At 46.7% G+C, this 27,743-nt stretch overlaps 1 protein-coding gene across 3 annotated transcripts in view; it reads left to right on the forward strand.

The window, feature by feature from the left end:
- LOC138620753 (interleukin-1 receptor accessory protein-like 1) overlaps positions 1-27,743 on the forward strand; it is a 229,325-nt gene that overhangs the window by 84,191 nt on the left and 117,391 nt on the right. For all 3 annotated transcript variants that reach the window (XM_069698220.1, XM_069698219.1, XM_069698221.1), the window contains exons 4-5: positions 9,025-9,211; positions 10,464-10,617. In XM_069698220.1, coding sequence (XP_069554321.1) covers positions 9,025-9,211; positions 10,464-10,617 — 341 coding nt within the window. The remainder of the gene's footprint in view (positions 1-9,024; positions 9,212-10,463; positions 10,618-27,743) is intronic.

The following is a 27,743-nucleotide window of genomic DNA, read 5'->3' on the forward strand; positions in this document are numbered from 1 at the left end:
CGATAATATTTGCTCATCAGCAGAAAACAAAAGTTGAGGTTCCCTGGGAATATTTTTTGGGGGTTTTGCTGATATTTGGTGACGCTGCATGAAAAGTCACCCAAGATTTGTTCGTTCTCTGAGATTCCCCGAGTGTCTGTTGAGAATTTAACGGCACGTCAATCGACATTTGTCGAGACATTCAGCCTGCAACCAGGCGATGAATCGTCATACGTTGTCATCCCCAAAGCTGCAAACGTGACGGTGAAGTGAACACGACAGCCGTGAAGGCTAAACAAAAGGTTATCTCAAAAAAGAAGTGTAGTGCAGATACCGCGCAGCAGTGACGAAGGGAAGACACGAGCATCTTCCACGTTCCTACTTGGAGAGGTTTTGAGGAAATTTGTGCCAGAGCACCGGCGGCCGTTCTTCTCAGTGCGCAGGTGGGGTTTTAGTTAATTGTGTGATATGGATTTTCCGAGCTGCTTCGTCCACCAGCCAGAGGTTATTGATGACCCTTCCCCATATTCAGTATTCTTTACAGCTGTACAGAGAGAGACGGCTCTGTCGACACAGTGTTTGGACAACCTTTTAGTTAGCTCCGTGTGGTTTTTAGTGGAGGCGGTTTTCCAGCAGCCATTGTCTGATGATGTATGGGCTGCTGTTTGGGCTCGGGCCACCTTTCACACGATGCTTTATTCAGCCCCGTGATGTGGCTGCGTGAACTTCGCCAGGTATTCACTGTGGACGTCTGATGTTACAACGGCAGTGTCAAAGAAGACCGTGCACTCGAAACCACTTTGGTGCCAGATTGTGGACAGTAATAGACTTTCGTCTGTAGAAGAAATGCATTCAAAATACTATTTATAAGTTTACAACATTTACATTTGTACTCGTTTTTCGTTTGCGCATTATTGTTATCAACCCATGAACTTTGATGCTCGTAAGGTGTGATTAAAACAGACTACGGTAAAATGAACTTCTTACATGTATGTGTCAATAATAATATTTGACCATCGTTAATGGGCTGTATTCGTAATCATTGCGCAACACTAAACTCGGCGAGAAAATATGTTGTTGTTGTTGTTGTATATATTCATGATATACGATGCATATAGAAGATGCAGTAATAATATTTGTTCCCAGTTGTTTTCAACCACAGTCATTTTATACTCTGATGCTGACACTTCTCTCAAAATTGTATTTCTCCTTAGGATACTTAGTAACAGGTTCATTACTTGGTATCGTATTCACCCAATCATTATGTAGTTATAGTGTATTGTTTCCTCGCATGCAGCGCTTAAATTCAGCATTTTAATTAACCTTTATCTGCAGATAGTTACCAGGAAAAGCAGGCACACTTATTACGGCTAATACGGTCAAACCCGACATAGACTCCCTCCAAATACAAGATGAAATATGCATTCAAATTCTGACTTCTTCAATTTCTGGGACGTAAAGCACGAGCGTCCGCACCGCAAACTAATCTTTCTCTTTGGATGTGCCGTGAGGCCAAATTTGTTTTTCGCTGTGGTTGGATGCTCGTAGTATTTTGATTTAGACCATATCGTGACAGAAATCAAGACGAGATTATCCTCTTTGTAGACCAATCACAGACATGATGCATAATACACCATTTTAGTGCGTAAAAACAATTACAGTAGAAAAAGTGTAAATGCCTGAGTACCCCAATAAATAGTCGTATATACCAGACATCTGTTTTCAATATATGTTAGTATTTTTTCAATGGTTAACATTTCTGATTTCTATCCAGCTCCACATATGTTCCTTTTTGATGTATATCGGGTACTCTTTATCAATTATAAGTGTAATCCGCCACGCATTTCAGTCGGAGTCAATTTCAACGCACGCCCTTCACGCTGCTTCCGATTGGACCTTTGTCCCACACTCAACTCCATTTGATTAAGCCGAGCTCAGACGGCTCCTGGCTACAGGCAGCGGGAGGAAGGAAGGTCGACCGAGGAGCTTTTGCTCCGGGAGACCTCTCGATTCAAATCAGCCATCACCATCTGCATGACGACTCGGGACGATGCGGCAAAAGGTCACGTATGACCAATTTTTTTTATTTTTTTTATTTATTATCAAGATCAATCTTCGTTAATCCGACACCCACACGCAACATACTGTTCGGGTTTTTATTTATTTCCACTCAGTTGTATTCACAATAATGCCCTGGCTAAATATTCTCACATCCTTGACTGAGGGATGTTGTTGTCACATCCTCAGCTAAGCGTCCCCATATGTCCAGCCATTTGGCTTTCTTGGTCCGCACTGAGCAGAGAAAGTCATCAAACAAGATGCCAAACCATCGCTATCTGATAGCAGGGACACTGACCTTCTCTTCCTCATATCTGATGGTGGTTTTTATCTGCCAGACAAATGTCAGAAATACCATTCCCCAAGCACAATCACTTTGGCACCCCGGCCAACTTTTCTCCCCTCCCTTCCTCCCTCCCTGCTGGATTGTGAACGCCGGGGCTCCAAGCGAGACATCTGCAATACCACAGCTGTCAGTCAAACCGTGATATAGAAGAGAACTCACACAGCTCGTCTGAATCCTGAGGGTGAGAGAATAATAGGAAAGTGGCTGGGACTCGGGATAGAAACTTCATTAAAATGTCATAAAACCTAAAGAGCTCATTCAAATTTTTCTGATGCCGCATATTGCGAGACGTTCGACAAGGTATTATCACTATTGAACCGGCTTTTGTCAAAGAGTCATTTATTTTTCAAAAGCAAATGCGCTATTTTGTTCGGTCACGTTTTACTCCGCAAAGAACATTTCTCGCTTGTGTAACCCACGTTAGTTTTTACCAGCAACTAAAGGGTTAACTCACACATGCAGTACCGACGTTCACCAGAGGGGCGCTGTCGCGGAGCACGTCGGGAGATCAAAGCCTTCTCCCGGAAGAAGACCCTTTATGCCGCGAATGAAACAGCAGCGTCATGATCTCCACCATGAAGAATCTCATTTGGTTAATTTTTTTTTTCTTCTCACTGCTTTTGAGGAGCTTTATTTATTTGACCGTTAACCAGACCGACTCCGAAGGAAGAAGTTTCTTTTAAGTCTGAGAAGAATCTCCGGTGAGTGACGAATGCGTTGCTAACAGTTAGCCGTTGCTGTCGAGCTACAAAGGAGGACAGTTGTAACACAGTTGTTTAGTTGGGCTAAATATATCTATCAGGAGAGAAGAGGGGGAAAAAAAACCAAACAGTCGGAGATAAATATTAATTTGTTGTTGAATATTATTTTACGTTAATGCGTCGGGACCTGTTGAACCGAGCGGGAACGATGACGTCATGTTCTTGTTTTGGCGCCAGAAGTAAACGGTCAGATTGAGAACAGCTGCTGAGTGTGTTGCTTAGTAACGGTGGACGTTTAAATGATGCCTGTTAGGTATAAGTGAGAGATGTCACTGAGACATGAGTACATGTGTGTGTGAAATATGCTGCTATGTTAATATTGACCGTAGTGAATGTTATATATATATATATATATATATATTTATATATGTGTGTAATACTATTTTACTGGTCATTTACTGTTACACCAACAATAGAGTTTATAAATTATAGTACTGACATCGTATTCAATTTTGCTGCATGCAGATTGTTTTTGTTTGTATGGAGACAGCGATCCCCAGAAACCTCCGCAGAGCGCTGGAGCTGAGTGACCCTGTGACCCCTGATCATCTTCGCTGTGGGTGAAGCTGCATTTGGTCTTCTTGGATTCTCCTGCCGGAGCACCGACAAGCAAAAGATTCAGATAAGAGTTAGGCTGAGAGCCTCCAGACGTACACTACCGGGTAGTAGACTGAAAGACAAGAGACTGAAACTGACTGACTGTGAGAGAAATACCGGTATTGGGGTTATTACTTGAATTTGTTATTTTTTCTTTTATACTGTTCCCTTGATTTTCTGTGTGTTAATAACTATAATAAATTGCAGTTCAGTTCCTTGTTTTAAACTGCAAACATTTGCCGTATTTCATTCGCTCCCAGAGCGACCTGAAGACGGTCCTAAACTTAACACAGGTAATCTAGTGTGTTACATCGACTACACTTCCATCTCCTAAACAAAACTGCTTTGCTCGTCCAAAACCATGATGACATTCAGCAGCAATACACCGTAGACCTGTCTCTCTCTCTCTATCAATGTTGCACCAGTGCAACCCTTACCCTCAGTGCAACAGCCCGTTCCCATATTTGATATGCACGGCGGTATAACTGCTCATACATTACACCCGGAGGGCCTGGGGAGCCAATGAATAAGGTCACGACAGAGTTAGAAGAGAATGCAGTGGAGACAAATTGTTTATGCTCGTTATGAAATCGGGTTGCCAGCATAAAGATGAGCGTGTTGCGGAATGGAAAATGAGTTCCCTGAAGGCGTCGGCAGGGAAACGACTGGGAAATGCTCGCGCACCCGAGACGCGCCGCTGTTAGTCGGAGACGCGCTGCTCAGGGAGGGCTCGACAGAATCCGAGACTTTTTGGGGGAAACAAGCTCTTCGGGGAATGTCGGTTTCGGGGGGAAGGGATTGTTTTTGTGCATGCATTGTTAATATCCAGAAGTTTCATAAGTCGGGTACGGAGTCGCAGGAGGTGTTCAATGATCTTTACTCGCAGCAATTGTAATAAAAAAAAAATACCGAATAATAACATTAAATTTGCCCGTGTGCCTTTAAAGTCTCCGGCCAGCCCTCGTTTTTTGTTGCACTCGCTCTCGTAAAGCGTTACACATCGCAGGAGGCGGCGTGCGCTGCTGCTGTTTTGGATGCGCGCGTGCGTGCGGGTGCTAGCGTGTCGACAGATGCAGGCATGTGTTTTTCACAGCGTGGCAAAACTAAATTAGCCGCAGAGGTACGTGTTCCTCCCGGAGAAATCGTGTACTTACAAGACGAGAGAGAGAGAGAGAGAGAGAGAAAAAAAAAAAAAAGGGGTGCGTCCGGGCGGAGACGGGGACGGAGACGGACCGCAGGCCGAGGGAAGGAGAGAGGGAAGGGAAGAGGGTTTGTAATTGAGGTAGGAGTCGGTTGTTCCAGAATGGCAGACGAGTGCCACGTTCTCAGACAGGGGCTAAGTAGGAGCGAGTTGGCCCGCAGACAGATTTGGTGGAGCCGGGGTGCTTCATCATCCCGGGCTCGCTGCTCGACTTGACAGATGAGTTACGAGCGGGTGCTACAGGTAGGAGCCCCAGTCTCCCCACTGCTCACTGCGACCTTCGCTCCGGCCATAAATAATGCAGCCGGCATTAAAATACTGATTCGGGATAACTGGGCCGGCTCCATCTTGGTCTGGGTTAATCTTGGCTTGCTATGCGGGGTAGGGAAGATAGCGCCAGACCACTGGGGGTTTTGACACGGTTGACGGTGTCACGGAAGCTGCCGCGCACATGCTGCAGTTCACGTCTGTGTCCAGAAGTGTAACGCGTGAATCCAAAGTCGGTCTCCGGCGCCGTGGCAAGGTCACTTTTCCAACTACTTTTTCTCAGGCTCGTGCCAGTTTGAACTTGTCTTGGTCTCAGGCACCATTTGATGGTGACCAGACTTTTTCCTGCCCGTCTGCCACATCTGTCACATCACATCACGCCAGGCTCCATTAACTGCTGAGTGTGTTCTCTCAGGAAAGATGTTGGCTTTTTTTTTTTTTTTTTTTTACTACATCTGCTCTCCACATCCCGACGTAGACTTGGTTGACACTCTGAGACGATCGTAGGTACGTCAGCAAGACACTCAGTCAGCAAGTTTGGACAACGTGTGCCAGCGAGCATCTTTATGGCTCCACGTTACTAAACCACTTAATGTTGGTATTTTGTCACTTTCTAATGGACGGTGAAGCATTGTGGCCAGACTTGTTCTCGGATCCGGCACATCACTAAGTAGTCCTCGGTGAATCTGTATCCACCGAGAACACTCATTTATTCATTTTCACTCAAGTATTACAAAACACTTTAGTCGGTTTATATCCGACTATAATTATCCTCGGACCTCAAGGATTTTGTGTTGATTTGATAATAGTGTTTTCTGTCCTCGGTTGATCGGTGCTCAGTTTAACCCGGCCTTACAATTTACGTACAGTAGTTGGAGCAATGCACGAACACCACCGCAGCCCTGATTATGGAGGGTAAATATATGTTTATTTATTGATTTATTTTTAATCAAACAGCAGAATGGGACGTGCCTCCATCACTTTTGATGCTAGATTTAATTTCCCCCCCACCCGGATGAGACAGGAATCCTTTCAATGACGATCTTTTCAAGTAGGCTGTTGCCTGTTGATCGGTTGCATTTTTCAGTTTGAAGTTATTATAATTAGTTTGCAAGTGTGCCAAAGTCATTTTCAGACGCATCCAAATAACTATATATATATTTTTTTGTGCATCTGTTGTTTTATTGCAGCGCAGATTGTGTTGCAGCACATGTGCTCCCAGGTCAGTCATCTCTACTTAAATGCTAATGACATCCTGAGGTAAGATCCCTAATGTCACTGTACAGCGTAGGTCAGCGTTGTGTATTAAATCTCCAAAGGGTTAATGTCCACGGTGGGTTCACCTCACTGTCCAGTAATGACATCGTCCCAAGTAACCTTTAATCAACCTCGTGACCTCGTCGCCTTGTGAATTCCACTATATACCGAGACACTTCGTGTTACTTGAAATTCATCTGCAATAAGTAATTAGCAATTATTCCATCATCCTATTTATATTAGAGAGGAGTTATTTTAATTAAGAGATTCATTAAGTTAGATCATTAATTTCCCCACAGGTGCCCCTGATATCTCGGGAGAATTTCCAAATCAATTCTCCCGCCTATTATTTAACACCAGACGGAAGAGATGCAGAGTTAAAGGGCAGGTTCCATCTTCTGGTGCTGCAGATTCCTAATCAGTCAATCAAATCAAATCAAAATATATGTATCAGATGGTAAAGAGGATACTAGTCATCTAAAAAAAATTAACCAGCGCAAAATCCCACGAGTGTTTTCCAGTAGGTAGAGACTGCGGTGTCTTCCGCAGCACGCCAGTAATAATCCTCTCTAGCTGGCTGCTTCACTCCTAACTGACCACTGCACATAATTTCACAGAATTTGCCGCATATTGCATCTCAAGTCCTCTGCCTGCCCTCCAGCTGTACGCCATAGCTGTCAGCCTAACACCTCTCCGGGTTGATGTATGCAGGATGCTATCTATCATTGCCGCGGCATTGCTACATCCCCTCCAGTTTGACATGTTTGACAGACAGTCTCACTCATTAATGCCACGCCATCACCGGGCTTGTTATCACTGTATCTCGCGGTTCCACAAATGCACAGCACGCAGGTTCACCGTCGAGTCTCCGGAGCGGGATCATTTCCCTGCTTATTCTTTTGAACGGGCCTCATGAATATTGCCGTACACTCGCTGAAGCGAACAGTCAAGAGATCACCCGGCTCTTCGGGCTCAAAAGGCACCGTGATGGATGCGAAACGTTGGAAAGACATCGTAGGACAAAGCGTTGGCCCGTACCATCGATCACTCACGCGGAGCAGATGACACAATTCTCTCCCTCGCTCTTCCGGCCGGCCGGTTTATCAGCGCTGCCCAGAATATTTAACGGGGACGAGAGAGCACCCGCGGGATCTCATTTGCACAGGTGTCCATCTGGTAGAAGTTGTCTGGGATAATCTCCACATCATGTCACATTTGCATCCGGGCTCGGCGAAAAATGGCACACTTCCTCTAAGAGGAGCGCGCCGCGGCCTGCGGTCGGTTCGAAGGGCGAGGGATTGTTTGCCGATGCCGTAGCGAAGACCAGCGTGTGTTGCACTAATCCACGAGGCGGCTAATGCTTTGCAATTATGTCAGGATTTAACGTGTTTGTAATTGTTTGTTGGTTCAGCTCAGTTTGTGTAACCAGCTTTAGTTAGAAAATTAGCAGTGAGATTTTCCTAAACACTGCCAATTTGTTGGCTCTTTTAACCAGGAGGGATTTGCTGCAGTCAGGCTGGAGTGCTCGTCAATTGTGACAGTCTTATTAGGCATTTTGGGCAAAGCAAAGGTGCTCTTATTGAATTCATTGATCACCGAGGACCTTTGCTTCTGTTCCCCTCCTTCAAATAGCACAACTTTCGCAGCAAAATCGATGCGTTCATTGATTCCACGTTCTGTTAAGAATTACTCGAGCAGCAGATCCAATCTCCAAACCGCTGTCCCATTAATGACCCAAACGGCATCGCTGTGAACGCTTAGTCTCCCGGGCGGGACGAAATCTGATCAGGAACCCTACGAGCGCGGGAACGCTCCGCCAGATCGGTCTAGTATTGAAAGACGAGCGTTCCCAGCGGAGGGGGGGGGGCAACACAAATCACCGCGGGCGCACCGCAATAGCGAGGAGCAGTAAAACGAAATGTTTATTCCGCCGCGGATGAACACTCACCGGTGTCTGGGCCCAGGCGAGCGCGCAGTCTCCAAACATTACAAGTAATCTTGCATTTTACGCCCCTTCTCCTCTCGCGTTGTAAATCCTCTTCTTTATGTATATGACCGGAGCAGTTACACTACATCAATTGTAGCGAGTGATTTTCTGCTGGCCCGCGCTACGTCTGCTTAACGCGGGAAAACAAAAGGCTCAATCAATCTTCGAGAGCTGTTGACATTCAGAGCTGTCGCTCCACATCACCGCCCGCCTTTTTATCCGCGCACGTGTCCATTGACACGCGGCCGGTTATACGTTACTAGTTTAAGAGAGGGAGGATGATCATCCGACGCTGGCGCGCGTGCCTCGACGGATGAGAATCTGTAATTGTGTGAAATTCAGGAAGGCTTTTCCTTGGAAGGGAATGACGTCGGTCGTGAAAAAGAACAATCGCTCTCGAAAGGACGGTTTCCACCCATCGACCCGCGCCGCATTTAGCGACTCACTTTTGACGGAACGGACCGAGAGATGGACGGCCGCGGCTTTTTTCGCTATAGCGTCCGGAAAGACTTCGGTGTGACCCGAACCCATCGATGTCCCTGACCGACTCATTCACGTTTTATCTTTGCAGGAACTCCACGTACTGCATGAAGGTGTCCATGTCTCTCACGGTGGCAGAGAACGACACGGACCTCTGCTACAACTCCAAGATGAGGTTCTTCGAGAAGGCGGAGCTAAGCAAGAGCAAAGACATCAGCTGCCCGGGCATCGAGGATTATATCCAGCCCGGCGTGGAGCCTGAAATCGTGTGGTACAAGGTGAGATGTTTTGTTGTTGTTTCAGTTCGTACGGAAGTGCGTGATGTCGTTGACAGAAAGAGTTTTGTCCGCCAAAATAACAACGGAAGCTTTCAAAACAAATGATAAAAAAAAAGCTGCTTCCCTTTCGCAGGAAATTCTGTCATTTATTGGAAGCTCCTCGTTAAGGTCAGACATGTTCAGCGCAAATTGGCTTCAGACACCGTCTCCCCCTTCGACTTGTGAAACCACGGTCGACAAAATAAGCATGTAGCCGTCAGAAGTGCATTCGTTTTGCTGAATGAAAGGCCCACAGTGTAACTGATCCAGGCAAGAGCACCCCCCCCCCTCCCCCGAAAGTGTGCAGGATTAGGTAGCCACATCGTTTCGCTTTCCCACGGAGTCAAATTAAAATAGCAGATAATGACCGTGGGCCCCACACCCTCAGGTTATTGGCTCTCGCTTTGTCAGGGGGCTGATTGAATTCTGGGAGGCCAACCCACAGTGGCCCAGTTTCCTTTCGCCTGTGGTGTTTTTGTGGCCCAAAATCTGAAGGGCCTCAGCTGTCACCGGAAGTCCATACTTACTCTGTACTCGCCACCTACTCGGTATCAACCAGTAGAGCTAGAAGAGGCATGAATCCACGTTATACGCGGAGGCTGTTATTGAGGTATCAATGAACCACCGATGCTGAAACGAACAGCCAATCAAATTGTCGCCCGGCGACGACGCAACCCGAGGTAAATCCAAAGCTACGATGAATTTAGGAAACAAAATGTACACATAAACCACGCTATCATTTTTTTTTTCCCAAACAGGTGATGCAGCGTGATCCAGTGCAGCTGTCCCGCCTCAGAATGATAAATGCACGGCCACTCAATCCCATAAATCACACTTTAAAACAGTGTTTTTGTCTGAACAACCGGAGTGCAGCAAACTAATGTCTTAAATCTAGCATCATTTGAGAGAGTTCGTGTGCCGATATGAATTCTCTGGGCCGTAACTGTGTTTAAAGCTGCCGCGGTGTTTTATGACAGGATGTTATGGAACAAATGTCAGATCATTTCAGATCAAATCCAAAATCGTGTTTCTCGTCTGTTGAAAATGATTACAAGTAAAGAAGTAAACTCGTGTTTCCTGCCGATTTCAAACGATCGGATTGAAAGCAGACAGTGCTAGTTGCACTGTCTGCTTTCAATCCGCTTTCAATCCGATTGTGGGATTTGCTTCAACACGAACGCGCTCACGTTTCGTCTTTATTTTTCGACAAAAGGAGTGCAAGCCAAAGCAGTGGAGACAAACCATAGAAAGGAAGAGGGACATCCTGTCCATCAAGGAAGTACGGGAAGATGACATTGGGAATTACACGTGTGAGCTGCCGTTTGGGAACTTTGTGGTGCGGAGGACCACCGAGCTCTCCGTCACAGGTAAAGAAGCATTTCTTCACTTTTTTCTGCGAACTCTCTGACGCCGGAGTCATCACGGTTTTAATTTTGTGGAGATGTTTATTCTTTAGCGTTTTACTGAAGGGGTGGAGACCTTGAGTTTTTTTTGCAACAAACAAAGAAGGAGAGCGACTGCACGCTGACAGCATCACTGCAGGGTTTTTAAAAAAAATTGTTTTTATTCATTGCACATTTCTAAACAAAACAAATCCCCCAAAGTGTCCTTCGCCCGTTGCTCATGTTTCTGTGCTCGGTGTCTGGTGATTGTTTGTTTTTTTACAGATTGTATTTTTTGTTTTTGTTTGTTTGTTTGTTTGTTTTTTTGCCAAAGAAAACAGTTGCTTGAGGTTGTTGTTGTTCAAAACAATTCTGCTGTTCAAAGCTGACTCCTGCTCCTTTTTGCCAAAGTGTCGCAGTCAATAGAGCCGCTGTCTCCTCACTTCCGGGCTGCTTTAATTGCTAAGTAGTGGAATTCACACGGCGCCACTTCAGCACTTTTTCTTAGGGCTGTTGAAATATTTAAGCCTGAACCTAAAGTGGGTGACAGATTGCTTGTCACTGACAGTGTCACAGCCAAGGTTGACACGGCAGGGCAGCGTGGATAGGGAGAACCCCGAATTTACTGCTTAATTACACGCTTCTCTGTTTTTTTTTTAGGCACACAGTATGCGATCGGAATTTATTCTGCTCGTTTTCTTGGGTGAAGTTTGTGATAAAACGGCATCTTTAGAGGTTGTTGTTTTTTTTGTTGTTGTTTTTTTTTTTGCAATGCTGTTGACTGCTTCATTTATTTGTCTCTTATTTTTTTTATTTAAAGTTTCCTCTACCGAGCTTGATCACACTTTGTAACATTTCTAAAGACACAAAGAGGGACTCGGCGGAGGCCGGGCGGAGTCGTAAATCATGTTGCCGCCAGCCTCAAAGTGTCATCCCAGGGGAATAGTCTTAATCTCTCTATCTGGGTTTGAGACGTTAGGCATTTCTAAACAGGTAGGAAAGATGATTGACGATTGGGCCGTGGCGGTGCAGGCGGCATTTATGATGTTTTTAGAAAGAAAAATACCCTTCAATCAGTGTCTCTGTGGGTTTCCTCCCTCCACCAGTCCGGCGTCGGTGTGAATGCGTCTCCGTTCAGCCTTTTCATAGGCTGTCCGGGACGTACCGACTCTGACGGCCCCTACGGGACCGCTGGGTCGCTGTGTTGTCGTTTGTTGTCGTGTGTTTGCTTTTTTTTTTTTTAAATTATACTTCTACACTGTTTCCTGCAGAAAATCTTTAATTTCATTGCACTTGTAGGTACAAGCTGTATCCTTTTTAGAATGTAGCTCTGAAAAAAAAAAAAAAAAAGATGACAGTGTCACCCTGAATTGACTTTCACCGTAAGTCACAAGATGCAATTTTGCCCCGAGCCAACAAAGCGTAATACAAGCTCTCATTGTTTTCTCTCAACTCCTGCCGGTTTTTATCTTTGGAAACCGATGCCAGTGTTCACTCCGCGTTTGGCTCGGTTGCTTTCCTTTTTGGCAGATACGCTTTTCTTTTTGAGTTTTGGATTTATTTATTATTTATTTATTTTCCGGTTTTGATTGAAGAAGTTTTGAGTTTTTTTTTTTTTTTTTTTTTGCACGGGGAGTTTTCCTTTCGTGCAGCCGCGGTGGCTGCACCGATCATGCTAACGACCCAGTTCTTTTGATCTGTCTTCCACTTCTGTCTGATGTCACTGCTTCTCTACACATGAAACGCATCCCATCCTGCACGGAGGGGGATTTTGTGCTTGGAAAGAGCTCCTGCGCATGGTGTTTAGACTAGTAAATAGAGCAGCTTTCATGATTTGGATTAATCTCACAGTCCATAAGCCTCGAGCTTTCATGTAATCATCATCAAAGAATAATCAATGTACAACACTTTTTTTTCCTTTTTTTTTTTTTATTTTTAACCATCCACTGGTTTCATTCTGAGTCGGTGTCCTCCACTTGTTTAATTTGTATTACTCGTGTCGGAAAAACGCCCAGGTCTGTCTAATTTTCTCAATTAATCATGTTAACAAGCATTCTAGGGTTCAATTGTTTAGGAAATTGTCAGCCATTTATCCCCATTATATTCCCATCTAGAAGGCCGATGAAAAGAAGTATGAAGCCGAACAAGAGGAACAACACGGCATCACAATAGAGCCAAACGAGCCTCAACTTAAGGCCGAAAAAGGCCACTTTTCAAAAGTGAGCCATTACCTGGAGTATGTCGCGTACTTGTTTTTGGTGTTTTTGCAGGAAATTCACCTGCAACCTGTAGCATCCTACGAAACCTGAACGTTTATCAAAAATCGGAGAGTTCTGTCGGCAGTTCGTTCCCAAGTTTTTCTTTGAAGTTTAAAAAAAAAAAAAAAAAAACGCAGCGCTTTTTGATTATACGCCAGAAAGGCGTCAGCGGGATCGTCCGTGTTGTTTTAATCTGCTGTTCGGTAGGGAAGTGAAGTGAGCCTTCGCGGGACAGACGACAATGTTCCAAACGGCGTTCATATTGCCGGCGCGAGCGGGATGGTGGTGTGTCGTCGTTTTAGTCGGCGCGACTGTACGCTTTACGATTCTTTATTTATCAAGCGTGTTTTGCTTCGTCTTTTAACGATTCCCTCGCCGCTCGTCTTTCACTTCTGTCCCCGTTTCCAGCTAACTGAGGGCCCGGACATCTTTTTTTTTGTTTTTTGGTCGTCACGGTAAATACAGATGAAGCAGTAAAGTGTTAAATCTTTGTAGTCGATCCCCTCGAAGGTTTTAGACCGTTTTTAGCACGGAGTCGCTCCCCGAGTAATTCGGGGGACGTCGCCAACGGGATGGTTCCAGTTCACCGTCATCACCCTCGCCCCTCCCTGCTTCATCAACAGCCTGCGGGCCTTCCCAAAGCGGCGCGGTCGGACGAAAGGTCAGGCTCCATTTGATTATAATGAGCGTAGCTAAAATCGTAATGAGCTCCCTCGCCGGGTGATTGGAAGCGACATTCAATTTTTTTTTTAAAGGAAATTTGCGGTTTCGTGACTTCTTTGTAAGGCGCATCGTTTGATGTCTCGGATTAAACACTGCCGAATAAAGGAGCGCCGATGCAATAGATATACAGGGGGAGCAGTGACTTTGGTGTGTAAAATAGACTGTCGGTGTAGCTAATGAGCTGGGACTGATGCTGTTAACCCGCTCTGCTTATTTTGAACTAGCGCGCAATCCGGTGTGTTTGGTCGAAGAGAGGAAAAAAAAAGAAAAAAGGGACGCACGTAAATAACCAAAGAGCCCGAGAGGTTTTAAACGATCCTCAAAATATTTCTCAGCATTCGTGCCCTCCCTCATTAACGTGACTCACCGTTTTCACCTCGTATGTCACGCGTCTTTCAAGCCTGAGCGTTTTCAATGGACGGATCTGATACTGCGGCTCCGGAGCTTAAAGCGGTCCTCGATGCAACTCTCGTCTCCGCCGTCTTTCGGTCGTGCACGTTGAAAACCCATTCCTCTTGAGTGAACGGCGGTTTCTTGCCAGATAGCGTCATGCTATTTCAGCGTCTCGCTTACTATTGAATATTATTGCACAGCGACTTGACTGGTTGGAAATGAAAAGAACTGATTTTGCTTCCTCAGACTGCGCTAATTTGCGTATTACAATCCAATTAAAATTGGGTACAGATAAGGATAATTAGAACGCGTATGAATCAGGTGTCGTTATTTAGATAACACAATCAGATTCAGCGCACCGATATTAATGCGGGATGTTTTTGTATAACTTCTTTTGCTGCAATGGTCCACGTGCCAATAACATTCGAATTTTGTTTAGAAATACAATTAAATTAACAGACCAGCAGTATTATTTAGTAGTGTAAATTCGTCCTCATGGCAACGCAGGAGTATTTAAACCTGGTCAAAATAGTGTAGTTAAGGGCACATCAAAGGCTTCAGGAGAAACTTTTCTTTGAGTTTTCTTTTCAATGTTGGAATCATTGTTTTGTTTTGTTTTTTTGCATCCAGGTCTGGCATACCTTGGATGTCATTACCTATAATATATGCAATCCTGCCACCATGATGAATGTTACAGCTGAAACATATTGATTTTTCTATTTTTGAGTCTAGTCTATTGTTCTCCAGAAGCAGCCAAATTACTTCAGCTGTGCTGAGTAAAAATAAAGGTGGCATTTGTTTTGGCGGCGGCGGCGGCGAGAGGAACATAAATAGCTTGTGGCACAAATACCAACACCAGGGGACGTTATGTAACTGCAAATATCCATTTAGTGTTCAGTCATTTACAGTATGAAGTCATTTGGAACAGTAAAATGTTAACAGGGTCCTCTGCGTCTTTGTTAATCCTAATAAACTGTTTACCTCTTTGGCTCGATACGACACGACTGCCTCTCTTTCACCTCTATTCCGCAGGGTGTATCTCCTGCCAGCACCATTTGGTGGCCATTACCTATTTCCCCTCCCATCTCTGAGTGGATTCATTAGCATATGAAGAAGGTTGGAATATAATTTGTCTTTTAATTGATGGAAGATAATTAATCTGGCCAAAGTGCCAGTGGAAGAGGGAAGGAGACGCAACGAGTGGATTTAGAAAGTAATCCTTTTCTTCTCGTGAATTTCATACAGCATGTAATCAGCAGGTGCTTGATGAGGTTTATTAATTGTTGCATGTTTTTGATCTCATTACCTTTGATATTTTTGTCATTTTATTAGGGAACGTACTTATGAATAAAAATGAAGCTCGTCATTATTCTGTAAGCGCTGTGACTCACGTTCATCGTGTCCTGCTGTGGTCGGCGGAGCGTGTTGATTCTGTGAATCCTCGGGAGTGAGAGTTATTTATTATAGCAGGGCTTTATGTTAAGTTGCGAAACCTAAACGTCTTTTGTGTTTATCTGTTTGTCAGTGCAGCCAGATCTACATGCGCTCAAGTGTCCTGTGAGGAATGCACACGTGTGTGTGTGTGTGGTTCCGTTTAGTTTCTTGACCGCTCTTACGTCGTGCCCTTGGCACGGCATTATGATCGCCACGCCCTCACCGTGCCCCGAAGCGGAGGGTCCTACCGTGTGCTGTTCGCACCACACATCACATCGCAGTGGGATTTCAGTGGATTAATTAAGATTGTCACTCAAAACATCTGGTTGCCGTGGAAATGAGCTATAGAGTGGTTTTTTTTTTTTTTTTTTTTTTTTTTTTACCTTCCGGCTTTTCCTTGGGCACTCGGATCCGGCTTGTTTCTATCTGTCACAATGATAACACGATGGCAAAAGGAGGAAGACGGAGGCATCCAATGACACAACAAGACTGCGTTCCTGTCGGACTGTAAAGGCAGATGCCCTATATTTAAAGCGACAGTGCGGGACTTTTACATATCAATGAATATCTGTTGGATTCTAGCCCTTATTACCAAACGAGTTCACGTAATGCTGATTGAGCCCGTCACCGCCTGATAAAGCTCTCTTTGTTTCACAGCATACAGTAGTTTCTGTATCAGGTGTCTGGTGAGACATTCCCGTGCGGGCCGGATGAAGACACACCGGGCAGAGTTTTGTCGTGAGTCTCACTGGCAGAAGACGGAGAACAGGCGTAAATGAAGAATTCTTATTTCCCGATTGGCATTTTTGTGCAATTTGTTTGTTTTGGTTTCTTTATTTGTTCCACTGGTGATGTCCGTCTCTATATTTGAGACATTTTAACTGCGTCATCAGCGACACGTAGCCACAATTTCCCACCACGTTATGACCCAAAGCTTTTGATTGACCTGTACAAACAAAAAAGATCATTTTCCCTGCGAGGTGGAAACTACGCCACTATGCAGATTCCCTGCGAGGAGGCAGGCAGCCGTACACGGTTATGAAATGCACTTTAAGCTGAGTGAAGGGCCCTTAAAACATGATGGATGTCAATGCAATGATTTTCTTTTCTTTCTTTTTTTTTTCCCTCCGGCCAAGACCAAATATCAGTCAGTGACGAAAGGCAGAACCTGAGGCTTTCCTTTACAGCCAGTAATGGAAAGTCTCAGGCTTTGACAGTGGCTTTTTCTCTTCTTCTTGTTCTTCCTCTTGTTTTTCTTCGTCGTCTTCGACATTTTGCCGCCTGAGATCTGTCTTACAGCTCTGAGGTGAACAACGAGGCAAATAAGAAGACACGTGATGCAGTGGGAGGCTTTAGGATGCTGGAAGACAACCGTTCTCAGCACCGACTCTGGAAAAAATGTCCACCATCAGTTGGATGTTTTTCCAAGCAGCTTCTTCCTCGGGCTTTAATAAACCGTCCCTGACCTCCACTCAGACAAAGACATAGTGGTCGGGTTAAAGAAAAAGAAAAAAAAAAAACACTAGGAGGAATTGTACCCCGCAAGAATGACGTTTGGAAGAAAAAAAACAAAAGAAGAATCGCATAATAATACTGTAAAAGCCTCATCACGTGACATGCTGAGACACGCACTGGGTTCATTTGCACTTTCGCAGGCCTGAGTGCTATCAGTCTTTTAAAAACATTCAAATTCCCTACTTACAAGTCACATGACCTACATTTGGTTTCCTCACTGGCCAGAAGGGCTGCAGGTTCGGAGCAAATTGTTTCCGTACGAGCGTCACGCACCAGCTCACTCATTCATCGCTTTTAACAGGGATTATATATATATATATATATATATATATATTTTTTTTTAAATTTTGCTCAGCTTTAATTCACCACGCGCTCCTTCCACTGACCGTAACACGTGTCACAAATGTTATCTGGGTTCGTGACATAACTGGGTCTCATTTACGGCGGAGAATAGCACACTCGGTCCTTATTTGCGGTTCAGATTGAGCGGTGGGTGTATTTTCAGATGAAAACGGTCCCTGTGCAGCTTTAATTTGCGGAGGGCATGTCAGCCGGAGAAGTCTCGCTTTGAGGACGATCAGTGAAATGTTGCGTTTCCCGTGGAGGATCATTAACTTTTGCTTTTTTTTGCTAACTCCCCATGCAACATTCATTTTTACAACATATAACAGCATTTTAAAAGACGACTGCTTATTTTAATTTTGGATTCATCTATTTCTGTTTGTTTTTTAATTTTTAATTTTTTTTATTAATCACAGTTGAAATGCCCACGGTAAATGAACAGAGCCCGATGTGATCTCTTCAGTTTGCTTCTTTTGTCCGACCTGCAGCGGCAGCAGATAATTGTGGAGCTTAATTAGCAGTCGTAGATTACACAAAATGTGTCAACAAAAAAACCATGATGCTGTGATATTGATAAGTGTAATGAGGTTCTATTGCAAGCAAAAGGAGGGGCATACGAACTCCTCGCGCCGACATGCATCACATCGTGTATGCGCCGTTTCTCTGTTCTGTGTTTTCAGAATTTGCAGCATGTGTCAGTGTCTAGCTGTTTTTTTTTTGTTTTTTTATCACAGCAGCGTTTCTTTCCTAAAATGCTGCACACGCTGTCGGATTAGTGAAGGTGTTCTCTTTGTTTGCTTGTGTTTTGTGTATTTGAGCTCCGAGGGCCGCCGTAGGAAAGCAGAAAATCTGCATATGTGACAAGCTGGAGTGAGATAACGATTTGTATTTTTTTTTTTGCCGGATAGATGACTCGTGATTTGATCGTTATTCTCCCGGTAATTGAACAGCTGAGCTATTGACTACTTGATTGAGTACAATTCATTTCCATACAGCTCGGTATGATGCTGAAGCCCGGTGGATCATGAAGGTATTCTCGCACCGCACTCAAAAATCAAATTGGTAAATGAAAATATATGAACTGTGAACAAAATCATTTGCGTCGGAAACAGATTTGCTCTCAGTTTTGTTAGTTTTGGTCAGATTTCAGAATTTTGCTATTTTTTTTAGACGCGAATCAAAAATGCTATTATTTGCAAAGATACCGTCGTAGCGGATTAACTCTTGCTGTATTCCTATTAAATGGCGAGGATTTAAAGACAGCTTTCACTTTGTGCTCTTGCTCTAACTCGATCTATTTTCCCATGCCACATCTCCCCACGGTCAACGACGCGACTCTCCACTGGGCCCAGCTGTTTGCCACGTCTCCCTTGTTTTCCACGATCCCCCCCATCGCCCTCCCCCTCCACCCCTCTCGTGGTTTGGCAGGCAGCTTGTTATGCGTTCCCTCGCCATCAATACGCCGCCCGGCGAGTCAACTCGCCCCTGCGCTCTGATCAATCCGGCAGCACTGTGTGTGTGTGTGTGTGTGTGTGTGTGTGTGTGTGTGTGTGTGTGTGTGTGTGTGTGTGTGTGTGTGTGTGTGTGTGTGTGTGTGTGTGTGTGTGTGTGTGTGTGTATACTGTAGTGCACACTCAGCATCCCAGTAGGGCTTCCACCCGCTGGCGCCATCAAAAGGAGCAGCACACGGGAGATGTGATTGCAGAGCTTACAGCGGGGGGGGAGGAAGCCGGCGAAGCGGGAGAGAAAATGTCTGAGCGTGGAGCGTGTGCCGAGCGCGGCGTTCTCAAACCGGAGTCGTTGCTCGGTTACTGCCGGTAACTACCGGTACGCGCCGCAATTTGCGCGAAAACACGGCCGTCAAACGCGGTTTTTCATTTGCGGGAGGCGGCGGTACAATGGACACCGAGATCAAACATTCATAGATACCAGAGCTTGAGGACGTCTGTCTCCCTACGTTTGTCTTCCTCCGCGTCCTCGGGTCATGCGCTGTGTTTGCATTGTTTGCTTTTATGAAACAGTGACAGGTAATTGGCGACGTGACTCCGGATGCCCGTTTTTTTTTTTTTTTCTTGTTTGTTTCTTTGGCTTGTCCCCGGCACATCTGAGCCCCGGGAATTAGTTCGACTTGGCCCGGCTTTCCACATGGTGAGGTGACTTTGATCAGTGTCCCCCTTGTTTGATGAGGTGGCACTTTCTGGGCACGAATGCTGTTTTAAGCGAACAAAGGACTGATCTCTCTTGGCGTTTTATCACAAGACTTCGTGACAGGGGGCTGACGGAGGCCGGTCCGGAGGTTCCAGTGCATCGTTTCTGCTAAACGTCCGGTCGGCCTACGTAAGAATCCGAACCCAGAAGTGTTTCGGTCGAACATTTGCCGAAACGTCGTCGCCCAAGAGACGAGGTTGAAACCGAGCAGCAGATGCCGCGCTGGTTTGAACAGACGGAGCGAAATTCAAAGAAGGTCAGGTGATCCGTGTCTGCGCCGCCATTGATTGGGTTCTTTTTAAGAAGGAAGACAAGAAGCCTCGGCAATAATCCCCGTGCATGAAAGTGGGATCAAGAGCTTATAGGCCCTAATTACCAACAGCGGGAAGCTATTTGACATATTCCTCGTGATTTGACAGGTATAATGATGCTCTTGATGAAGATTGCTTCTTCTTTTTTTCTTTCTGACAGCTGAAACTGAACCGCGGGAAAAGAGACGTTTTTAAATGAGAATAAATGCACCGCATCTTCGCGCTACTTTTCCCATTCGATCACAAGTACCCCCCCCCCCCCCCCCCCCCCCCCCCCCCCCCCCCCCCCCCCCCCCCCCCCCCCCCCCCCCCCCCCCCCCCCCCCCCCCCCCCCCCCCCCCCCCCCCCCCCCCCCCCCCCCCCCCCCCCCCCCCCCCCCCCCCCCCCCCCCCCCCCCCCCCCCCCCCCCCCCCCCCCCCCCCCCCCCCCCCCCCCCCCCCCCCCCCCCCCCCCCCCCCCCCCCCCCCCCCCCCCCCCCCCCCCCCCCCCCCCCCCCCCCCCCCCCCCCCCCCCCCCCCCCCCCCCCCCCCCCCCCCCCCCCCCCCCCCCCCCCCCCCCCCCCCCCCCCCCCCCCCCCCCCCCCCCCCCCCCCCCCCCCCCCCCCCCCCCCCCCCCCCCCCCCCCCCCCCCCCCCCCCCCCCCCCCCCCCCCCCCCCCCCCCCCCCCCCCCCCCCCCCCCCCCCCCCCCCCCCCCCCCCCCCAACGTCACATGCAAAGAAACGTGTAAAACTGCATCGCCCTCACAGATGCTCACCTCATTTAGGATCCCTAAACTGAGCGTCACCTCTGCAGCGAGCTTCTGTCATACATCTCATCAAATATCTATCAATTAGCTAACTGTGCTTACAAATGCTCCTCTGACACTCCATACATCAGGGATTGCTAATTAGAGATGACACCTTACATAATTAATGCCTTCACTCTACTAATTAGCACTCACTTAGCGCCATAGCTTTGGAGATGCGGGAAAAAAACAAAAACGCGCTGAACGAGTGTTAATGTAATTCCACACCGTGGCGATATGGAGTGGTAGGTCGTAGCAGGAGCGGTAGAAAAGCAAAACTCCTGAATACTTCAGGGTTCAAATGAAGCTGGAAGATTTGAGTGCATCTGTGTTCGCAACAGAAGTGCAGGTTTTTACTTGTTCTTCACTTGGTGTGAGTACATGTTTGCACCGCAGTTGTTGGGTTGACTTTAGATTCATGGCCGCGGAGTACATACGTTCCCGTTTCGCTGCCTCTCCCCGTCTTTGACAGTTTGTAGAAACGTCCCATCAAGGACACTCCGGCCACGTGTCACTCCTCCGATTCCGCCAGAGAGATAGGAAGGTGGGAAGGGACGTCGGATGAAGCTCTTGCATAATTTATAGTGAGCAAAAATCAATTTCGCGGCATAAATTACTCCGATGTTAATTAGTTGAAGATTGGTCTTTTACAAAAGGTGCATTCTAAATCACTTCAGGGAGAGACTCGCCGTACCGAGTTGAGGGCGAATGGTTCAGCCGGTGATCATTTCGTGTGATGTTCTGACGGGGAATTATAGCCTCGTTTCCTTATTTTGAATGTGACCAAAATGTTTTTTCGGGGGGGGGGACGTTCCCCGTGAAGACGGGATTTTAAAATACAAAAAGGATATTTCCCATCTTCAGTCCCTCTACCGGTAAGGCAGGAAAGTGCTCGTGTTAGTGAAGTCGAGTAAATCCTCTTGCTCTTTTACATGCCAGCACACACACACACACACACGCGCGCGCGCAGACAAGCCACCACGCAAACCACCCTCGGTCAGGGAGATTGCTTACCAGCGCTTAGTTCAGTGGCGATGCCCAGTTGGGCCTTGATGTAATGGAAATTGATTGCACTGCTCGCAGGCTACACTGTCATGACAAGTTATTTTAATGGCACTAAAGCGGGCTTATGTTGAAGTTTAAAAGGAGGGCGGGGGGAGAGAGACGGAGGGAGGGAGGGAGGGGGGCGGAGGCAGCGACTCGAGGCATATTTGCAGCATCGCGAGGCTTTTTTTTTATTTATTCATGGGACAGCAGAACATTTCTCAGACCGAAAAAAAAAAAAATAGAAAGATACAAAGACGGCAAGTTTACAATGAAAGACTGATAAGAAAATTATGGGAGGGGGGGAGTGGATGGGTGATTGGAGGGATGGGGGGGAGGGTGACAGTTTAGAGCCATTTTCTTCCATCTCGAGAGAGTTTTCACCTCAGAAATGGTTGTGATGATTGAAGAGAGCCAGAAAAGTTATAATTAAAGGATGATTTGTGCTATTGAGTGAACATTTAGGTGTCACTTCGGTGATTGTACGGCACATACAGGCCATACACTGCGTACGCCCATTGTAACCTGTCAAGCAGAGAGGAAGGACATTTTCAGCCGAGATTAAATCTGTTGTTTATTGGCCTCACGCAGGTAATGGCTGCAACATGGGAGCTGTGACAGAGGCAACTTCCCAGCTGCTCTTTGTGCCTCCAGTTTTTGTTTCCTCGCCCTGTCCCGGGCTCGAAATATTGCAGCAATAATGAAAGAAAGGGGCTCCAGCCGCCCGCCGTTTCTTCCGTGATGTGGCGCTCCACGGGTGAGGTAATTTCCTGGCAACAACTTGCATTCGGCTAGCTCCTGGCAGAGGTCGTCCGTGGCTCGCTGACACGCGCATTTGTATTTTTAGAGGCGACTCGGGCCATTCTTTGCCACGGGCGAACTTCTGCAGGAGCCGTTTCCGCTATTTATTTCGTCTTCCCCTCCGCGTACACTAAATAAAATGATTTACGTTGTAAGCAAAAGACACGCCGGACTCGGCGATGAGCACTTAAGAGCCTCATAACACAATCAGTCCCTAATTTATTTTAAAGTTTAATGGCATTTTGAGTTTAATGGCATTTCAGATTGCAACGTCTGTGTAATAAATTAGGACGGCTCACGCACGGGCACTTCAAGTAATGTGTTTCCCTCACGTTTTGTCTGTTGGCCAATTAAGGCTCACCGTGCGACAAATCTGGCCGAATCAAAAGGTCCCCCCCCCTCCGCGCTCCTCGACGGCTCAAGCAGCCCATTAAAATCCGGCGCCCGGGCCGGCCGCCGCCGCCCATCGATCGCGGTGCCGAAAAGCGATCCGGCGCTCCGGCCTGTAGGAGCGAGGCTGTCACGCCGAACGCCGTGTCGGCGCCAGATTTTGGAGGAAGTCGCGAACGCAGACGCGCGCACGCCGTGCCGATTTGCCCGCGCCGGTGTCACCGTCCGCCGCAAGCCTCATCACACGGGTCAGCGGAGCCGAGACCTCCCTCGCGTACCGCTCGATCATCTGAGACGAGTCCGGAAATTAACTTCGACGCGGCGCGTCCGTGGGCGAGCGGCTCGGGTCCACGAGGGGGGAAAAGAGGCGGCTGGTCAGCTGCGTCCGTGGGCGAAATGTGTTTGCCGCATGCAGAGATACGAAAGAGAGTATGAGAGAGAGAGAGAGAGAGAGAGAAATGGAGCGAGAAGAAGCCAAACAGTCAATGAGGACTCGCTCGTATACTTCAGAGACGCTCAACTCGTATTCCGCTCGGATGGAACTTGCGGGCTCGCGGAGCTCGACCTAATACATCTCAGCTGTCTCTGACAGATCTGGAGCACGTCTAAATTAGATTGTAATTTCAACGAACCATCTCTTACAATACATACAGGGGCGGACCTATCATTAGCACTGAGGGGGCCCCCCCGCCCCACCCCAGTGGTACGAGAAGCTTCCGTGATACGCCGGCCTTCTCGTGTTTGTGAGTTCACGCATTTGCACAATCACAGTGACCCACAGTGGACACGACGGCAACTGAACAAACTTGTATGTCTTTCCTTCTATCGAGCAGCCATCAAGTGCATAAGATCTCTGCCGTTTTTATAGTTAAAGCTCTACTAATCAGTATTTTTTATTTTTTTCTATCGACAATGGATATCCGACACACCAGAGTTCACCCCAGGTGACAAAACTGGCCAGACTTAGCACCCGATTACCTCTGTGCAGCGTTTCAGCCTCTTTTAGCCCTTGTTTTGGAGAAATAAAACCCCTGCAGTACGAGCTTGAAAAAAGTACGAACAAGTCGCGTTTCAATCGTCGGAGTGCGTGTATTTTCATTTTTATAAATACAATGAGCTGTAGGTCTTCATAACGCAGAATAACTCGTCCAATAAGAAAAGAAATAAGACCACAATCTCATGGTAATAAAAAATAAAAATGCTATTCAAAAAAAGAATACAAGAAGAAAGTGAGAAGATCTCCCGAGATGTTTATTATGACCAACAAAAAAAAAATCTTTAAATAGAAAGAAGAATGTTATATTATTCTTTTTTTTAATATTGGGAGAGCAGTGTGACAACAACAAGGAAGCAACTTATTATTATGAGCGAAACAGGCTTTTCTTTTATCTCCACAACATGAATGCAATGCTGTTCTGTACTAATTGGCCTGCAGGGGTTGCTGCGTAACTCCACCGGACGACATATTTGCCGTTCGGTCCTCGTGTGCATTTCCCTCGGAGACCGTTCGGGGAAAATGCAGAAAAAGAAACCTATTTATACTCCAAAACACACTGCTGTGTTGTTTGCGCAAAACGCTGCAAACACGCGTGTTTACATTCTCCCTAATACGTAGCCTGCGTTGTTGCCCCCCTGCCAGCATGCTGCCAGGAAAGTCGATTTGAGCTCCTGAGGGGCGTCGAGGTCTTCTTTTAACGAGCGACTCTACTGTGCCGTTGCGCATCTCGATGGGTTCATTTTACAAACATTTAGGATCCCGCTTTAGTCACCGTTCACCAGCCGTCCGCCTGCATTACGTCCACTCGGTGGACCTGCAGTCTGCCTGCATGCGGAACCGCTGTGATCAAACCGGCTCTGCTCAACTCCGATCACGCTCGGATGATCAAAGCTGTTTATTGCATATGTATAAAGTGCATCAGCTCTTCTTCTTTCTTTTTTTTTTTTTAAATACTCTGTGCCATAATTCTCTAATCCAAACATAAAACATGACCTTTACTTTGACCTTCGCGAGGTGAACGCTTTGTATTTTAGTGTCTGATATTGTTAAGTTAACTAAGTTCCGTGGAGCCATCAAAGAACTGCCTGTTTTATGGCAAATTTAAATTAAAAAACAAGACGTCACACTGTCCTTCAATTTTAGCGTAAAATGCTGAGTCAGATTATCACGACCCGACCGGGATCTTACACAGAGAACCGTTATTTTGTAAAGTATTATCAAGCGAAGGGGGGACAGTGCGCGGGAAATTGTCAAATGTCTTTTCATCCTAAAGGGATTTTTTTTTTTTGTTGGGGTAATCTTGAACTAAACGGAACAGGAAGTGGGATAAATGTAGTCTTGTGCTGTTCTGACTGCGTGAAGTAACAGCAGTACGGATCTGCGGACGGAAAGGTATCTTTCTGTAGGACGCGCCGGCTTGTAAAGAGTAAAGAGAACCCGTGTCTCAGTTTTCCAGAGGCTTAAATCTTGCATAAATGCCTCTCCCTCTTCCCTCTTCTCTCCATCCATGTATAGCACATCTTTCCTGCAGGATTGTAGTGGATTTCAAAGGTGAAATCAATAAAGGTTCACAGCTTTCACCTGGATCATTCTACTCCGTGGAAAGAGCAGGCCGTCCTAACATTTTGCACACTCAGTGGTTTTTCACTGCCGGCTTAAATTAGTGTATTTTCATGCCAATGTGACACAGCTCTGATCTTTTAAAATCCTCTTTTCAACAATACAACAAAACAGAAACAAAGCACACAAAAAAAGAGGCTACAACGCCTGTAAATCCAGCGTCTTTCAGCCGAGCCCCGGTACAGTTCGGTCCCCACCGCTCCCTCGGGAGGCGACGGATTCGAGGGGGGGGGGGGGGGGGGTTAGCGCAAACCGGCGATGTAGGGCACCGCAATGGCAAAAGCTACCCCAGCTTGCACCCGGCACCAACCACTGACCCGTTTAAACAGCTGGAAGGTTTGGCACTGCCTGCCTCCGGAGATTTGCAGGGCCCACTGGAGAGGGGGGGGGGTTGAGAGGAAGGAAGAAGGGGGAGGTGTGGGGGGGGGGCACGGCGGCAGAGCCGGGAGGAGGGATTCATAGCTCGGCAATAGGGGGCCACTGTGCAGAAATGGCACCGAGCGGGAATTAAACAGGCCAGCGGGCAAGAAGCTGAGGAGGTTGGAAGAGAGTAAAAAGTCAAATAGACGCAGGTTTTGGCCACTTTAGGCGGTCACTTTGGTCGGCGTCCACGCCAACCGTTTTGTTTTCATTAAGAAGAAGAAGAAAAAAAAAGCCTGCGTGTGCGTTCCGGAGGGGTTGAGGCTGTGTGTTCGGGGCGTGGGAGGTTACTGACTCATCCAAGGGAGCACTCGGCAGCTTGCGGCAGGGGTTTAACCAGTGGGCTGGACACGGAGTCAGTCAAGCCGCATTTGAATTTTACAATGCCGGCTAAGAAAAGCACAGTAATGAAAGAAATAAACAATGCAGAAAGAACACGTATAACGGCTATCCATCTCATCAGGGGCAGAGGTAAAGCTCATGTTACTGTGTGGAGATGTAAATGACACAATGACAAATCCAGATTTGTTTTGTTTTTTTCCAGTGAAGGAAGCTTAATATCATGTTGTTGTTTTTTTCTTTTTTTTCCCCGGTGATCTAAAGTATGACAGTTAAATGTCAGGTTTGGTGTCAGTTTGAATCAAAGAGGGAATGGCTCTTTCAAGAGCTGGCATTTTGCTCTGACGTTCGACAATCACACCGTGGAAGAAGAGGCAGCGATCCCTCATTCTTCACCGATGGCCTTCGGTCAATGTGGCTTGAACCGTGTTTTTTTTGTGTGTGTGTTTTTTAGTATTTGCGAGTACTGTAGATTTATTGTATGATCATCATACTTTCCCCCCCCCCCATTTCCCCCTCCTGGATCCACTTCTGTCACTTAAATCGGACTTCGGTCCCGAGAACCTCGTCCCGACTAGGAACGACTAGCTATTACCCGAGGGTCACGGTTGTGTCTCTTTCGAGAAAGAACAAGGCGCAGTTTTGCTTAAAGGTCACACAGTTTTTGTTCTAAATGTCCGCGTGTGCCGTGTTTCTGAGCAGCGAAGCTTCTCGAGTTCTGCTAAGAACAAATCGGTTCTCGGCGTGCGTCTCGAAGACGCATCGATACCCGACGAGTCTCTCTTCTGATTCGCCGACTCTTTTGTGCGAATGTGTACATTTCTCCGGGGACATTTTGGACACTTTAACAGCTTTGCAGTTCAATAAGAAGTAGTACAGGAAGTATAATGAGGATTATACTGCATCAGTTTATTTTTTTATTTTTTTTTGCTTATATAACATCCACCTGAGAGTGTTTTTATTATTTAAAGGCGCTCATATCCTTGTTTATGGAAGTGCTTAAGCCCACTGGTTTAATCATGTTTTTTTAAATTTTATTTTATTTTACAGAGGTATGTTAAAGGCAGCTTTGATGAATAATGCAACGCGCGCTGCGCTGCACTCGCCGCGCATTCTTGAGGATGTTCGAGTGCCGAGCGGGGTGTCAAAACACGTCGGCTAAAATCATTTCGGGCCCCGGTCAATCAAAACCCCCACGAGCGGTCGAAGGAAACGCCAATATTGGATCAAACCGGGAGGGAGACGCGTTTGTTCGATTCCAGTTTGGCTTGGATTCGCCCGGAGCGGAGAAGCGGAAGATCGCGCTGCCGCAGCGGTTAACATTTCACGTGCGTCTTGTAGCCGTTGCGTCGCGGTTAAACGTGCCCCCGAAGCGTCGTATGGATTCCGTGCGGCGGTCAGCTGCACATAAAAGGGCCGGATTAGATTGCTGCGATCAAAGTCTAAACTGCGCTGAGAGAAATGTCGAACGAGGAAAAACCTCCGGCTTTTCAGGGCGCGGTTTGGACAAATTTAGACACGTTAACAGCATG

Source organism: Brachyistius frenatus, unplaced genomic scaffold, assembly GCF_029030835.1.
Source record: "Brachyistius frenatus isolate BFR_SWC_R1_liver_20210118 unplaced genomic scaffold, ASM2903083v1 Contig_26, whole genome shotgun sequence".
Classification (NCBI taxonomy): domain Eukaryota; kingdom Metazoa; phylum Chordata; class Actinopteri; family Embiotocidae; genus Brachyistius; species Brachyistius frenatus.